This window comes from Cyclopterus lumpus, chromosome 17 (assembly GCF_009769545.1).
Source record: "Cyclopterus lumpus isolate fCycLum1 chromosome 17, fCycLum1.pri, whole genome shotgun sequence".
Taxonomy (NCBI): domain Eukaryota; kingdom Metazoa; phylum Chordata; class Actinopteri; order Perciformes; family Cyclopteridae; genus Cyclopterus; species Cyclopterus lumpus.
Genome location: NC_046982.1, coordinates 12550037 through 12566671, shown reverse-complemented (window position 1 = coordinate 12566671; position 16635 = coordinate 12550037). Strand labels below are relative to the sequence as shown.

The 16635-nt window shown below is 42.7% G+C and overlaps 1 protein-coding gene across 2 annotated transcripts in view; it reads left to right on the top strand.

Moving 5' to 3' along the window:
- Nucleotides 1–15624, top strand: part of skila (SKI-like proto-oncogene a) — a 30047-nt gene extending 14423 nt beyond the window's left edge. Inside the window, exons 2-7 of one of the 2 annotated variants that reach the window (XM_034556439.1) lie at nt 3686–3778; nt 4426–4514; nt 6498–6640; nt 8884–9242; nt 9849–10079; nt 11190–15624. In XM_034556439.1, coding sequence (XP_034412330.1) covers nt 3686–3778; nt 4426–4514; nt 6498–6640; nt 8884–9242; nt 9849–10079; nt 11190–11438 — 1164 coding nt within the window. In that variant the 3' untranslated portion in view covers nt 11439–15624. Of the gene's footprint in view, nt 1–3682; nt 3779–4425; nt 4515–6497; nt 6641–8883; nt 9243–9848; nt 10080–11189 lie in introns of both variants that reach the window. The other variant, XM_034556438.1, reaches the window with a different exon arrangement.
- Nucleotides 15625–16635: the final 1011 nt, after the last annotated feature.

The window sequence follows — 16635 nt, the reverse complement described above, 5'->3', positions numbered from 1 at the left end:
AGTGCACCAAAAGGAATTGAAATGGTGCTCTGAGATGAAAGGTCAGACTAAGGCGTGCACACTTGTTATGCTGCCCTAGATAAGATTTGCCATTAGGCTTGTTGAGACTAGTTGTGTTTGTGTGTTATGTCCTGTGATTATCGTTTACAGTGTTATCATTTCAGTAGCATATTCTCTGAAGAATCAACACATGCTACCAACTTAAAATTAGTAGCACACGGATCATGAAGATTGAATCATCAGTTTTCAGTTTTTCCTTTTGTCTTTTAAGATATCATAAAATAATAATCACAATTTTCCTGAGTTTAAGATAATGTCTTTTAAATAGTTTGTTTGTCTAAAGCCAAACATGATCAGCTTACAATTATATAGTAGTAGAAGTAGAAAACAGGAAAGTACTCATTTTAAGAAGCTGGATCAAGCAAATATTTAGCATGTTGCTTGAAAAGTGACAAAAATACAATTAATCATTTGTTCAACTTATCATTCCAGCTCTGGATGTATCTTTACATGCACACAGATGGCAGTTATCTGGAAAGTGAGGAGAGCTTTACCTCCGACCTGTTTGCACAATATGTGTTGAACTGCGTGTGTATTTATGTTCCCTAGATATGAAACCTATGAATTAAAAGAGCAGACACAAAACCAGATTATCCTTGTTGTTGGTGGATATGAGCAGAGACTGGCAAGAGCTGAAAAAGACTCACTTATATCCTCTGGGGTCTTTTGCTACAAAGAAATTGGTTATCTGTCAACTTTTTGTGAAGTTGAAAGCCTTCACCCCAATAAGAAATCAACTCTTCATGAATAATATGGTGGCGCTTTCACTAGCACGGCCAATTATATAATCATTCATTTCTAGCTTAAACAAATACTTAAAACTACACTGAATGTCAGCCTCTATTTCAAATAACCCATATAAAGTAAAAAATAAAGCTAGAAAATAATTGAGACAACAGGTATTCCTGATGTAAAGGAAGTGTTGGTGCTTCGCATTGGGAAGCGGAGATGGAGCTCACGTTGTGAATGCACTGAAGTGCATTTACTCTCCGCCTGCGTTTGCCAGACTGTGTATGGTAATATACCGTCATGGCTGTCTGTGGAGTAGAGTGGTGCTTGTTATTGTTGGATTTAACAGCACTCAGGCTACACACAAAAAACACTCTCTGCTCCATTAATGCGTCTGCTGCAGAAATGTCACGTGTGCTAATGGTCCGGGGACTAAACTGGGGCTCCGGAAATGGGTCATTGTAAAAGTTTGCATGGCCGTGTGTCTAAAGCAGTATGTTTCATCTAGTTTTACGTGCGCATGCATGCGTGTGTAGCTACAGCGACGATCAGGCTGCTGGTGATTAGGAACAACAGGGCATAGTTCAGCTGAGCGAGTGTGTGGAATGCTAATCCACATTGTCATAAGGCGAGCTTCAGCTCGACAAAGGGCTGAAGACATAGGTGGTTAGAGGCTGTTTGTGTATGTATGCGTTTGTGTCACAGAAGCAGATAAGAGAGTTACTTCATTATAGTACATTAGGGAGTAGAAACGTGGTGTGTGCAGGAAATACAAAGAGAGACAGGCAACCATTAGTAGAACACACACATACATGTATGTTCTGTATGTGGATACACATGCCCATTCATAAGCACTTACACTCCTTGGTTGTTTTTACACACACGCATGAACACAGGAATGAACACAGGCCTACATTTTAATAAGCTGTCAGTCGTCTCCTCAGCAGAGCATCTGCTCTCGTAGGAGTCAACCAGATGAAAGACCTTTGGATGACCTGGTGTTAATGCCAGTTTGGTCCTAGGCTCGCTCTCTGTGTCTGTGTTGGTCTCATAAACATACACACACCTGTGCAGGGGGCGGGGGACTGGTTTCAGATTAGAGGAATGTAGTAGCAAGTGCCATTAACACACACATTCAGACAACAATAATATTGGAGGCAATCAAGCTAGCGACACCCAGTTCGCCTCCACACCACTGCAGTGGGTTTTATTGTTGTTTTTGTTAACTCTCCTCCCACTTTCCCCTCCTCCCTCTATTTCTGCTCTGTCCCATCATACCACTCTCTCTTTGCCTCCCCTTTACTCGATCCCCCCCTCCTTTTCAGTGCTGCAGTACTACCTTCTGGAGGAAAAAAAGGAAAAAACACCAACCACAAACGCTCGTAAATGGACGAGCCCCCCTCTATATTTATTTATAGACACACAGACACACCTGGCTATGCATATGGCGCCAGTCTATTACATTCGCAAGCACATACTCATTCATCCATGCCCTCGGAAATAAGGGACTATCCCCTACAAACAGTAAACATGAATTCAGGGTTTTCTTGTTGTCTTTCACAGAAAGGGTAACTTAAACGAGTGTAGATGCAGACAGCACAATTGTTATGATATATATATATATATATATATATATATATATATATATATATATTTTTAACACAATAGTTATTTTTTCTCTCCGAGCTGAGACAATATGATTCTCGTGTTTGTGCGTGAAGTAACGCTAAACCTGATGCTAGGCGACTAGCCACTATGAATGTTAGGAGTCTAATTCCTGGCTGTCACTGTAATTTGGACGTTTTGATCTGCGGCTCTGTTAATGGTAGTGCTGCAAATTGTGCGTGTATGAATAAACGTTCAGAGATGGCTTTAAGAGGCTAGTGAGTCAATTATTGATGATTTCTACAACCTCAATCTCTCCTTCTTCACTCTGCTTTTAGACTTTTCTCCCCATTGAATTCTATTTCCTGTTTCTTCTCCTCCCACGTTCTCTCCTCTCTACACCTCCCTTCTCTATCTCTCTGTCTGTTGCTGTGGGCTACCGAGCGGTGCACGTATCAATGCTGAATAGTGTTGTTCCTCTGGCGCCTGTGCTACCTGTCAGTTTGGTTGAAAGTGTGTGAACTGCAGGCAGCCGGTGTGTAGTGTCAGGCCTGTCTGCCGCTGATAAGCATCAACTCCATCAGCATGCGGCCTCTCGCTGAGCGTGTCCTGGATTTGCTCAACACACACACACACACACACACACACACACACACACACACACACACACACACACACACATGCACACACAAATACAACTAGAGGCAGTGCCAGCAGTATTTACTGAACTGACATGGCTCAGGGGGCACAGTGAATCATAAACATTCAACACACAAATATGTCTTCACGTTGAGAGAGAGGCTGATTCCAGCCGTGTTGCATGTATACCGATGAATCACACACACACACACACACACACACACACACACACACACACACACAGAGGCACAGAATGACAGGCCATGTTGACTATCATCTTGATTTATTCATAGGCCTTCCTCAGTGGGCTCATTTAGCGTCTACTCTTATCCATTTTCCTGCTGTTTTTCACGACCGATTCGGGCCGTAGATCACACGTGCTGCTCACTTTTATTGCCATTCGTCTCCATTTGCTATCTTTTGTATCTCATTTGTTTCTATTTCCGATCGTTTAAATGCCATTTGTCTATCTTTACCCCCTGTGACTGAGGTTGTACATTCTTTTTCCGCATGATTTTAGTTTTCAGCATATTCTAACCAATATAATCTATGCTGCACTCGCTCTTTTTCTGTTCTGTTTAATCTTGCCGTGTGTGTGTGTGTGTTTTTTTTTTTTATTAACCGCCATCTCTTTCTGTCTGTGTTTCAGAAGGCAGTGGAGGAGGAGGAGAGCCAGGTGAGGAAACCCTCAGCAGATCTCTGCTCCCCCAGCAACAAGTTGACTGATACCGACCCTGCAAGACAGGTCAGTTGTCGGCTTGCTTCCTTTCCAACCATCCCTCCATCCCCTCCTCTCTTCCCCCTCCCCCTCCCCCTCCTCTACACACAGTTCGGCTCTCAGGGTCACCACCCCTACCCTGACTGACAGACAACCCCCCTGCTCACCCATTCATAGTGGCACGCTTCTCCTCTCTGACCTGTCAGGAAATACACTCATACAGCTGCTGAAAGGCTTCTCTTCTTTACCACTACACACACACAAAACAACTTTACATGCACACACAGGGAAGAAGCTCTCCATATTGATCTCTTTTCTCCAACATCTCTTTCTCCCAGCCGATGCCTTAATGGATGATCCTTCATCCACATGTATGCATGCATATATTAGCTTTATTAGGGTATAGCTCCAAGAGCGCCATGTGCAGTACAGCACATTCCCTTCACCTCCTGCCGCTTCTCCCCATGTACTCATGTGTATGCACATGTGTGTATATTTGTGTGCATGGGCATTCAACTCATCCGTTGTGATAATTCATCTGCTCAGCTGCAAAATTGTATGTAAAGATCAATAATTGTAGATGGAAGATGCCTTTTATAATCCTTACACAGCGACTTAAAAGACGGTGTTGCTGTGTTGTGTGATATTTATTTGTGGGTTTTTATTATTCTCAGGGCAAAACATTTCCACCTACTCTGGTGTTCAATCATCTTTACTCGGACATCAAGGAGGAGCCAGAACACCCCACCCTGGTCCATCCCAGGTACTACACCTTCTTGACTTGGATTAAACAACACCAATACAGTGTTTTAGAGTTGCACTTATTATCATTATCAATTATCTAAAGGCTACGTTTTGATAAAAACGACTGTGAGAAATGACCATTACGTGTTCTCAGTCGAAACGGACATCTTCAAATGCCTTATTTTGTCCAGCAAACAGTCCACAACTCAAAGATATAGAGTTTTACAAAGTGGAAATGAGAGAAGAGCAGATATTGTTTTGAATCTTTACATGACATTCTTGTTGATTAGTGCACTTATACTTCACTGATAAAGAAATCTGTTTTTTAAAAAACTTTTTGCAATAAAGTTGTTTAAGTTGGCTGTTTAAAGTTGATCAAGTCTTAGTTGTGAGTGTAAGCTGTCTCTGTTGGCCTGGTGCTATTCTCACTAGCCTGCTGCCTCCGTGCCAGATACTGGAGGTGTTTTTTTTTGCCCCTCTATTTCAGTGAAATAATGACCAAGTAAAGTTTCAGTACAACTTCCGTTTCTGTCTGAGTAAATGAAACATCCCTAATTTCCCTAATTGGCGCTGCACTCTCTCTTCTGCTCTGTTCCCTCCTCGTCCTCTCTCCTTCATCACATGTGCCACCCCTCTCCCTCCCTCCTTCCCTTTTCTTTTCAGAGCCCTCGTTTCCTCTCTCCTGGTTCTCTGTTCCTCCCTCCATTCCTCCCCTGAGCACACCAGCCTGTGTTTGGATATGGCGCTCTGATAGCTCACACAGTAATCTGACCCAGATTAAAAACTGGAATTAGATGGTTTACGGCGCCATGTGACCGCTTTGACATACTGACTGTATGGAGGCTCACAGACATCAGGCCAGACAAATTAGCAGGATTAGGGTTCTGGTCACCTACCAGCATCACATGACTGCTACTCTCTCAAACCAGTCAGGACTTGCGCAGACCAGTTTGGAAAATGTCTTTTGCATTGCAGCGTTACTAATAATGCACTGCTACAGCCGAGCATCGTGCTAGACATCCACATCACTCAATGTCGTATTTGGGTTCTACCAGCATCCATTAGCGGGACACTTGTCAAATACAAGACAGGCTTACATTATTCAATCACATCTTTCATGTGAAGGAGTTTCAGATTTCCATTAAGGTGAACAGTTACCAACCAGAGGAAAAGAAGCAAGGCTTGGTTGGTTGGGCTGTAGTTTTGTCAGGCAGAGCCCCACTGAGCTGTCATGCTTAACCTAGTTCACAACTCAGCTCTGTCTGGAGGGGACTGCTGGTGGGGGAGGGGTTTAGAGCTTCTCTTCTCTTCTCTCCTCCATCTGCTTCTCTATTACTCTTTCTCTTTCTATTCCTCTCTCTACTACCTCCCTCCCTCCCCACCATGCAGCCAGGAATAGACAGATAGTTTTGGCTCAGTGGCTTCAGTCCTTCTCCAGGCAGTATCTTTCTCTCAGTTGTATCCACTACCTGGACATTTGTGATAAGCCGAAAGGTCTGTTTAGGATGAGATCCTGTAAACGCACGATAAGAAGTATCCGTTTCCCTCACTGTTTTCGGCTCTTGAGGCGGTGCAGTTAGTGGAGGACGAACAGCTACCGAATGAGTGTTGTTCCGTTACTCTCAGTCAACTGTGTTTTATTGCTGCAGAGTTAAAAAGGGCCCCATGAGTTATTGCAGGTGTATATAGCTTTATGTGTATGAGCATTGCAAAGTCCATAACTCAGAACATTTTACGATGTTTACTGCAAAGACTGAAGTATGTGAAAGGTGACACTCCTTTATGACGAGAATAAAAAAACAACAAAGAAAACAGGTGCTCGAGTCAATACTTTACTGTAATAATCAGCAGCATACGTCACCTTAATGTCATGGAAGAAAACGTTTTAAATTTATTTAAATTACATTACATTTCAGTGCTGTTGTATGTCAGTAAATTGTTAAATGTGTAGTCATTTCAGCTCTTGAAATGTTTTCTTTCTTTATCTCTGTCTCTCCTCCAGTTATTACCTGTACACGTACAATAAGATGGTGGCTCCCAACGTGTCTCTGCAAAGGGAGGCGGAGATGAGTCCCGAGATGTTCGGAGCGCTGCTCAAACACCACTACAGCCGCAGAGGGCTGGGCCATGACGAGCCACCCATGGGTCAGTAATGAAGCACGCATTAATGCACACAGAGTCGACTTGCTTTGGCAAATGTAAACATGCTGTAGTGACTAAAACCACCATTACAAATTTCATATTGCAATTTTTGGAATTGCGCAAATATTAGCTAAACTCACACACGTTCTAGCTACATTACACAACAGGAGATGGCTGATGAAGGGACATTTCTTATTCAGAATTTGACTGTGATTAACAATGGAAATGGTTATGATATAACATAAAGTAGTGCTAATAAACAGTAAATAATCTTTTTTTTTTTTTACCATGGTGTTTCTCTTTGCTCCTGGAAAAAGTTAATGATGATAATAATAATAATGCATTTAATTTATATAGCGCTTTTCATGATACTCAAAGACACTTTACATAACATAATTATAATATCCTAAAAACTAAAAAAACCAAGAATAACTAACTAAAATTACAGGTAAAACAAATATTCTCAAAATGAAGCACGCATTAATGCACACAGTCGTGATAGTCCATTCTATAATATATGTCCTTCAAAACTGTTTGATACTTGAGTAATATGTTACTACAATGTCCCTTATTCAGAATGAATAAGAAGTATATTAACATTTAATAAATAGTTTAATAAAAGCAGGTTGAAAGCTCAGGGAAAAAGCCAGTAAGTGAGCGCCCTTGTTCTTAATTTTGTATTAGAACCAATTTCAGGTTTAAGTATTTCCACAAACAAGAGGCAGACACCACTGTTGATATTTGATCAATACTTAATCAGTACTTAAAAGATACTCTTGTATGTACATTAGATGCAGCTGACGCATGCCTACTATAAATACATGACACACAATACAGCAAGCGATTTACATGCATAAGCAGAATAGACATGCAGATCATGCAGAGCAGACACGTGATCTCACTGTAAACATTCAACCTACAGTCAACTACCATCCAACACGCACACATGCACACGCACACACTTCCAGCCTGCAGCGATGCACATAATCATGCATTGACCTTCACATAAAGACTCTGGGGGCATCTCGGTATTGATGAACTAGAGTGGTGGAAATGGCAGTGACCTCTTCTCTGCCCCGTGTGAGTTTTTATGTGCATGTTAAAGTGTGTTTATTACACCTGCATTAATAAGAGCTGTGTGTATATATTTCTAGAGGAAAAAGAAAGAGGGTGAATCATGGGACTGGTTTCCGTCTGCAATCATTACGCCACGTCTGACTGTCTCTCTCATATCTCTCGGGCTTTCTGCTCCCCTTTTTCTTCTCCAACCGATCTGTCTCTCTTCCCTCCATCTTCTCATCCACTCTTTTTCCTGGCAGCCTTTTCCACATCCTCTGTGAGTCTGTGTTCCGTCTGCTCCTGCACTTCCTCTCCCATCCAGCCATCCTCGTCTCTTTCTTCTCTAGCTCCCTTCATCTCTGCCTCCCTCACAGTCTGCTGTCACCCCCCTCTTTCCTGATCATCCTCTTCTTTTCTTCTTCTTAATAAATTATTTCCTCACCCAGTTTGTCTGTGTGCCTCTCTCTCCACTGCTTATTTCCTTTTGATCCACTTCCAATTGACCCACGTGGGTGCGTGTGTATGTGCGTGCGTGCATGTGTGTGTGTGAGGGGGGTGTTTGAGTCAGTAAATGAGTGTCCTCTCCAGTGCCTGGCATGCTTTGTACGTCATATAGATTATTCACCTTTGTCTTGCTCTCTTTCACTAGTTCTTCTTTTCTTTCTGTCTCTGCGCTGATACCTTCAAATACACCATCATTAGTAGCCTACACATGCCCCACAGCAGCATCTGTACACATCTGTGTGTGAGTGTGATACCGCCTGTTTGATCCTTTTTATCATGATGTACCCTCTCAGTGAGGGAACGAGGCAACATTGTAACAGAGAAGGAGCCCACGCAGGGTGGCGTAGTCCCTTTATTTCTCTCTCTTCTTTCTCTGTGTCTGAGTGTGTGGTACACACACACACACACACACACACACACACACACACAAACAAACAAACAAACAAACAAACATACAAACAAACACATAGACAGACAGAATTTCTGGGTGAGCGTTTGATTCTTCTGCTGTTGCCATGTTGTGCTTGCGCTCCCGCTGAGAAAGTGGTGTGAGCTTTTATGAGGTTGTGCGAGGGTGTTGCCTTAGTGTAGGCGGGAGTGTGCACAAGCTCGACTCGCACTTCCTGTCTTTCAACCACCTCCTCTTTCTTTTTTTCTAAACTCCTTCCTTCATCCCTCCACAGATCTTCATGCGTCGCCTGCCGTTGCTGCTGGCGCCGAGGAGGCCAAATCCCAACATGCCGCTGCTGCCTTGGCCAGTGAGCAGGAATGCCAAACCCAGGCAGTTTCCATGGAGACAAGCAGCCAGAACTGCAAGAAAGCCACCCACACCCCCGCCCACACCCCCCCTCCTCCTCCTGTGTCGTTGTCGTCGCCGGTAACGGAAGTAGTGTCTAAGGATACGGGCTCTGACATGAGCATCGCTGCGGTGGGGGGGCTGGAGGACGACAAGGACAGGATTGTTGTGGAGATCATGCAGATGTACAGCAGGCAGCAGGAGAAGCTCAACTCCACCCTGCACAAGCAGCTCCAACTGGAAATGGTAAATTAGCGGTCGGAAAAAGAACCAACACAAACATAAATGAGCCCTCGACTAAGACCATAACTGTCGTGGCCTGTTAAAAGTGCCCTTGACATAAATGTGACCCCTCTCTCGCCTAAAGCCTGAATGTTGGTATCAGATGGTTCTGCAATTTGTCAAACAAGTCAGCACCCCTGTTTATGTAAATAACATATTGTTTATTATTTAAACACTCAAGTTTAATTTCAATTTTAGCATATGGAAATAGAGTTGACCTACATTGTAGTGACGTTAACATCTACGGCTGAACTATGCCCCTGTACTTAAACCCACTCATGGGATTCTTGAGAGATTTGCATTTGTATTGTAAAATGAGAAATTCACCAAAGAAAATACTGATAACAAAATGTATGACAGTATAAATGAAGCAAATTGTATATTAAAAAAGAGAGACAAGTTCAATGCATTCTGGCTGCAAGGCTTTTTAAAGCAAGAGAAGCTTGCCTTCTACTGTTTGTGGTATAAAATGTCTGACCTCTCCGTGGAGGGGCTGAAATTTATAGCACTTTACTCTACAAGGGTCAGTGAAATATCACATCAATATTGTTATTTCCCCTGTATCTCCAGGAGCTGGAGGCAATGCGCGGGGGTGAGGCTGCTAGGCTACGGGAGCTGAGCGCCGAGCAGCAGGAGCTGCGCAGCGAGCTGGAGGCGGTGCACAGCGAGCAGGCACGGCAGCTCAGCCAGGCCCGCCAGGAACAGCTGGAGCTGGAGACCCGTCTTGAACAGCTCCGACAGCAAGCCTGCGCCTGCGAGCCGGGGGCACAACGCCAGCAAGAGGCCCACTACGCTGCACAGGTACGGACTTATGGGGGAACAAATGCTTGCAAAGCACCGGTTTTGGCATCAGAAACATTCTGAGGGAACCACAGTGACACGCAGTCTTCATATTGGCTTGAATCGCTCAACATATGCCATTTTCATCTCGGACACTACAGTGCCGCGCTCCAATCACTAAATGAGGCATCACTGCTCTGTTCTACATAGTGTTCTAGGTAGTTTTCTTTTTTCCTCTCCTATATGAGTCACTATGCTGTTGAAGAGTGGGAAAACACACACACACACACACACACACACACACACACACACACACACACACACACAGAGCCTTTGTATGGGTTTCCACAAGACTTATCTTGAGGTAGGTTCTGTTATGTTGGTCCGAGCATCCCCCTCCTGTCCCGCCTCCCTTGGCATTAAAAACAGGATGTCTCTAAGTTAGTTAGGGACGGGGTGGGGGTGTGCATGTGTTTGCGTGGCTATGATATTAATACTGGCCTGAAACTAGACATTGTCTAAAGTAATTTACCAGTTTAGCACACATTTCCAGAGACACAGAAATCTATCGAACTTGAAATGTAAAAAAATCAAGAATGTCTTTTAAATCTTTTCTTGTTTGATGTTGAAATCACAGGTGGTTGTTGTTATTATTATTATTATTATTGGGGCTCTTTTCGCTTATATTTATTTTGCTAACAGCAGCACATTGGCTGTAGTAAACAAGGTTAAGGACCTGCTGGCTGAAAGAGTAACAAATCATGAGGGTTATGGTCTCCAATCAGAATGTGTCTCCATCTTGACAGATACAGTGCAAGTCCAGTAGATAGCCTCTCTGCTATACTGATGGCCTACTGGCTAACAGCGTTTCAGCTGCTAAGTGTTTGTTATCTAAATGTTGTGTGTCGGGTCTGTTTTGTGGACTTGCCTTACTGTATTTTCTGAGTTTCTGATAGGAATCCCGTAAAAATCTAAATGGAGTTTTGTATTGTCTGACGCTGTATCATTCCTACTCGACCTCAACATCAATAATACGTCGAGAATGACTTAATGTCAGATTATTGTTAAATGTGTTTGACTAAATGTGCTTGAGGCATAAGTTGACCTCATGTTCTGTCTCTCTCCTCCCAGTTGTCGGAGTTACGTCAGAGGCTGGAGCAGGCAGAGACGGACCGGCAGGAGCTGCAGGAGGAGCTGCGCAGGGAGCGGGAGGCGCGGGAAGAGCTAGAGCGCACAATCACCCAGCTCAAGCAGCAGATGGTTCATTCTGCCACAGTGGGAGGCAGCCCCTCTCCTCCTCTTACCCCTTCAAACGGACCCCCTAACGCCCACTGCCCGCTCTCCTCCTTCTCAGAGGCCCCAGCGGCTGGCCAAAAGTAACTGCCACCACCTCAGGCGCCTCCCTCATTCCTCTCCCGATCACCCGCCAACTCTACAGACACAAACAATTCAGCCTAAAGCAGAAAGGAGCTTTGCATCTCCTCAGGCTGTTTTTAAGTTTTCATTTTACCCTACCCTTTTATTTCAGTTTAGGACTGACTTTGATTTTGTAATCTAACATCACTTAAAAGATTGTGTTTCTTCATTATTCATTTTGTTCTCCCTCCTCTCTTTAAACAGTATTTAAAGATTTTTTTCGAGCATGTATGTTTGATTTAATTTATAGTTTTTACTGAACAAACAGCTGCTTTAGATGTTGACGGTCAAGTAGAGACCAACTCAACCCATCTCTATTTGCTCCCCCCCCCCCCCCCCCTCCCTCTCACACGATTGTCACCCACCTCTCCCGTCCCTTCTCGTTCTCTCTGGATTCTGGAGCTAAAGACTTTGAGATTTCAGACTTAAGCTCAGACACAGACTTGTCCTGGATTTCACTTTGTGCTACTACCCGGCACAGCTCGGACACATAATGGAGCCGGGTTGCGTGCCCCTTCTCCGTCTCTGTACTTGGAGCCCAAACGCTTAAGTACCAGCAACTGCGTGAAACTGCGTAGACATTTCCATACAGCTTTTTTGTTTTGCTCCTTCTAAAACACAGAAAGAAAGGTGTAACATGTCAAAGAATATGAACTCTCTCCAGGAGAAAGACCTTTACTGTACAAAAAAAGGACATTTTGCGGATGTCGTAAAACCTCATGAAAATATGCCAATAGTGACGCTGAACTTGAAATGAGTGTTTTGAGTGTGACCCCCACAAGGTAGCTAGCTAGCAAATCGTCTGGCCTGGACCCCCCAGCTGCTCCTCACACAGGCTAGCCCTGCTCTTTACTCTGCTGGGCTGCACCTGGACTCTCCTGTCGTAGACCAAAGAGTCTGTCAGTTGATCCAGTGTCTCCTCTACACAGACACAGACACAGACACACACACAAACACACAGACAGACACACAGACACACACACACACAAAGACAGACACACAGACACACAGACGCGCAAACACACCTTCCACCGCTGTACAATAGCGCCATTGCAGTCTGCTGGGAAACTCCATAACACTGTGGTTTTCACCCACTTTAGGCTAGACAGGAAACACTGTGCTCTTTTCAGGCTTGGCATGAAGAAGCTCACAAGTAGTGTTATGCACTTAATACGCTCTCCTCCCCCAGAGACCCCGGGGAAAGGAATGTGTCTGGACACGGGGGCTGCTTGAACCAGTGTAGCTTTTCTAAGAAAGAGGGAAAGGCAGAGTCTCAAATGTGCAGTAGCCGTACTGTGTAACCATAATACATGCAACATCCTTACATGCACGCACACACTGTGTCAGTCCAGGCATTCAGGTGGAACAATGGCCCCAGCGTTCCCAGCAGATGATCAAAGCTCCCGTCTGTCCCTGTTTTGTTTTCTGGGCTTCTCTTTTTGTTTCATTCGACTTCATTGTCAGCAGACGTTTTTTATCCACCACCCTGTTTGTCAGAGCGTCTTCTAAGAATGTGGGTCGCAGGTGAAAGCAGTTAGTCTAGGATGGTTCTGGCCTCAGGTCCGGCCCCTGCTTTATTCTGCCTGGCTGAACAAACGACAGTGGGCAGGAAGAGGAAGACAGGGGAGGCGAGGATTGAGGGGAGCACTCGGGGGGGACTGGTGCGCTCTCCCCCAGCAGCAGACTGGGTGGCCCAGACGCCAGGGGTACAGAAGGAGCCCTTTTTTGTTATGTGCAGTCAGAATGGAGGCAGCTGTTGTAGTCTGTGGGCCTCTGTACAGGAATTCCCCCCCCTCAAAAAAAATCTCTCAACACCCTCCCTCATCTTCTCCGAGAAACGACCGTCACTCACTCACACATACCCGTCCATCCATCTCCAGTGCCAGATCAGCTGGGGGTGTGCAGTGTTTTGTAGATGCCCAGGAGAGCGAGCAGACGTCCAGCCAGACGAAGAGAGGACTTTTATTGTGTCAGTTGCCAGGCAAAAGCTTGTGTGTGTGTGTGTGTGTGTGTGTGTGTGTGTGTGTGTGTGTGTGTGTGTGTGTGTGTGTGTGTGTGTGTGTGTGTGTGTGTGTGTGTGTGAATAATAGTTTAAAAGGAGAAGGGGATCGGCCTCAGCTAAACTCTGAGCTTTTTTATGCATCTGCTATAAATGCAAATTAATAGACATTCCACTGTGCTCCATCCTGTTGAATGCAGATTTTCTTACACAGCTTCCCTTCCCAAACGGATGTTAAAGACCGGGCAGAGTACAGTTGTGGTTTGTTGATTGTCATAAAAGCAGGTGCAAGCCAGTAAAATCAAACCCACGCCGCAAATGTACACTCTACTGTTCCATTTAAACCTTTATTGAAATTATGAAAGAAAAAATATTTAACGTATTAACTAAAGATTTATATTCACTTTGTATATACAGTAGTCATTAATATATTAACTGTTCTATGAAAAAATGGTTTACTGAGACATGATGCAAGACAGAGGCAAAATAGGAATATAATACTTGTTACATACTTTGCCCCCTTTTCTGAAATAATGCTTTTTTTTTTTTTGTGGATTTCATCTTGACCGCCTGTTGATCGTGTGATGTAATGAGCTTTTTCCTCTTTGTTGACCCATCCCCCTCTGAGATAAATTGAAAATGAAACATTTGTTTCAGAAAATGCATTTTGGAAAAAAAGAAAACAAACAAAAAATGTTTTTTCTTTTGTATGCATGTTTTGCTGTCCCTTAAGTTTTGTGTCACCGGGCCAATTTATAAACATTTTTCATTGTGAAAAAACAAAAGATGATGTTTCCCCCTCGCGTAACGCACAAACTATTACGGCTCATATGCATGAACATTGAACATGTGCAAGTTTTATATCATTATTGGTTTAGAGGTTGATGAGATATCAATTCAGATTATGAAGATCATAAAATGTAGCCTAATGTGATTTTGAAATGTGTGTGTGTGTGAGAGCAAGAGTGTGTGTGTGTGTGTGTGTGAGTGATGGCCTCCCACGTCTGACTGAAGCACAGCAGCTTTGTAAAGGGAAAGAGAAAAACCTGCTCATGTAGCTCTGGATGTGTAGTTATGTTTTCCGATTCTGATCATTTATTCCTGTCTGGATGTGTAAACATCACTCAAAAGATAATCAGTATTAGTTTTACTGACTTAATTACCTCTTAGGAGGCACCAACACACTTCTTTTAATTCATCACATGGGCAGATAACTAATGTTTACTCTAAATCTTTATTTGTGTAATTTGCATTTGATACACAAGGGGACGTTGTTTAGCTTCTTTAATCATAGTCCATCATTTTAAAGAGGATTAAATGAAAGGGGAGAAACAAAATCCCATGTAACACTGTTTGTGGGGCCTTTTTGCATTTTGCAGTGTTATGAGAACTTGGATATGCTTTGTACAGAATATTTACAGGTGTGACGTTTTCAAACAGACAAGAAAACCGGGTGAACTGAGCAGAGTTTTATAGCATGTGGACACATTTGAATACAGGATTTACATACTCGTCATCTCCTGGCTATGTGGAGAAAGCTAGTAAACAAATCCAAGGTGACCTTTGAACTGTTGCAGGTGGTCTGCTTTCTAGATGGCTGTGTGATTTTCAGCCAGTAATTATTCTGTGCCAGTGGGAGAAGCCAGGACGTGTGGCTGCATTGGTGATTGATCACACAGATCACTGGTTGCTAAGAATAAGTGCACCATGTTTTAATTTATAGACATCCTGCTATAGATGGGAAAAAAATATCATGGCTTTGCTAAAATGAACCCTTTTCCCCCTCGATGCTGTTCTGAAACATGAAACACAGTGTCTGTGTTGGACCATTGCATACTACGTTGCCAATACTACAGTGTGATGAGACTTTTGTTCTTGCATGAATCGAGACACTGTTCTCCTACCTCATGTTGTGATATAAAAAAATATGTTTTTTAAGCAGAAGAAGCTGCATCTCTAACTGTTTATCATCATTGATATTTACTAGTAAATGACATACCTGTAAATGCTTTTAGCTAATACCTCAGTTGTATCTAGTGTTTTGTTTTTTTCTGTTTTTGCCCTTCCCTGATTTCAGATCTTGTAAATATATACCCTGTATAGATAATGAACTTGGATCAAATTCAAGTAAAGTTCTGTAGTGTCAAACCAGTGCAGTCGTTTGCCTTTTTTTTATGTTGATTTTTGTCCTCATAACTTCCTTATTTACTTAAGACCACGACCACAATATGAACAAATAGAAGCCAGTGCTGTGTAAACAAAAAAGGGCGGCATCTCCAGAGCCGGGCACTTGGCAAACATAAATGTGCAGAGCAGTAACAACTGGTCAGGTCGTCGCTCGGGAGCAACAGGAATGACTCGTCTTGTTCCAGCCACTCGAATGTACAGATTTTGTTTTTCTCTTGGTCATTTAGAATAGTGAAGTGAATATATGGGAAGATAAAATTAATCAAAATAATCATAATGGTAGCTCTGAATATGTGACAAACAGTATTGGAAGAGGTACTCAAATCTTTTTAGAAAAAGTACCAATACTAGTGTTGAAAATACTAAAGAGTAAAAGTTGTGTTCAAAATATTATCATTCCATAGTCCATTTCAGAATCATTTACATTATATTATTGGATTATAATTATTGATGCATTAATATGTTCACCACTTCAAATATTGCATTGTGTTAATGTAATTTCTTTTTTTTTTAATCAAAGCGCTAGACATTCAAATGGATGTGACATAACACAAATTAGACTATAAATCAGAAATTCAATGATTACGGTCTAGAACATGTCCATAGGCTTGGTGAAAGTGTTGGCCATAAATCAATGAAAATGTGTCCAAACATCACCAACTATAATTTCAATTAAGTTGTTGAAACATGCATTATTATTATTAACGCACGTATTGCAGTGTAAAGGATCTTTTTCAGATCTCAACTCCTAATCCGTCTGTTGGCCTAAACTCTGGAATCACTACTTGCGGCTATAATTTCTACATATTACTACATTGTGAATTTCCCGCTTATCAATATAATATAATTTTTTTTAAATTATATTTTGTTTTCATAATATGAATCTGTAAAGTTAAGTAAACGCAGTGGTGTAAAAAGTACAATATTTCCTTTAAATGTAGTAAAAGTATCAAAAGTGTACCTCAAAAATGTTGC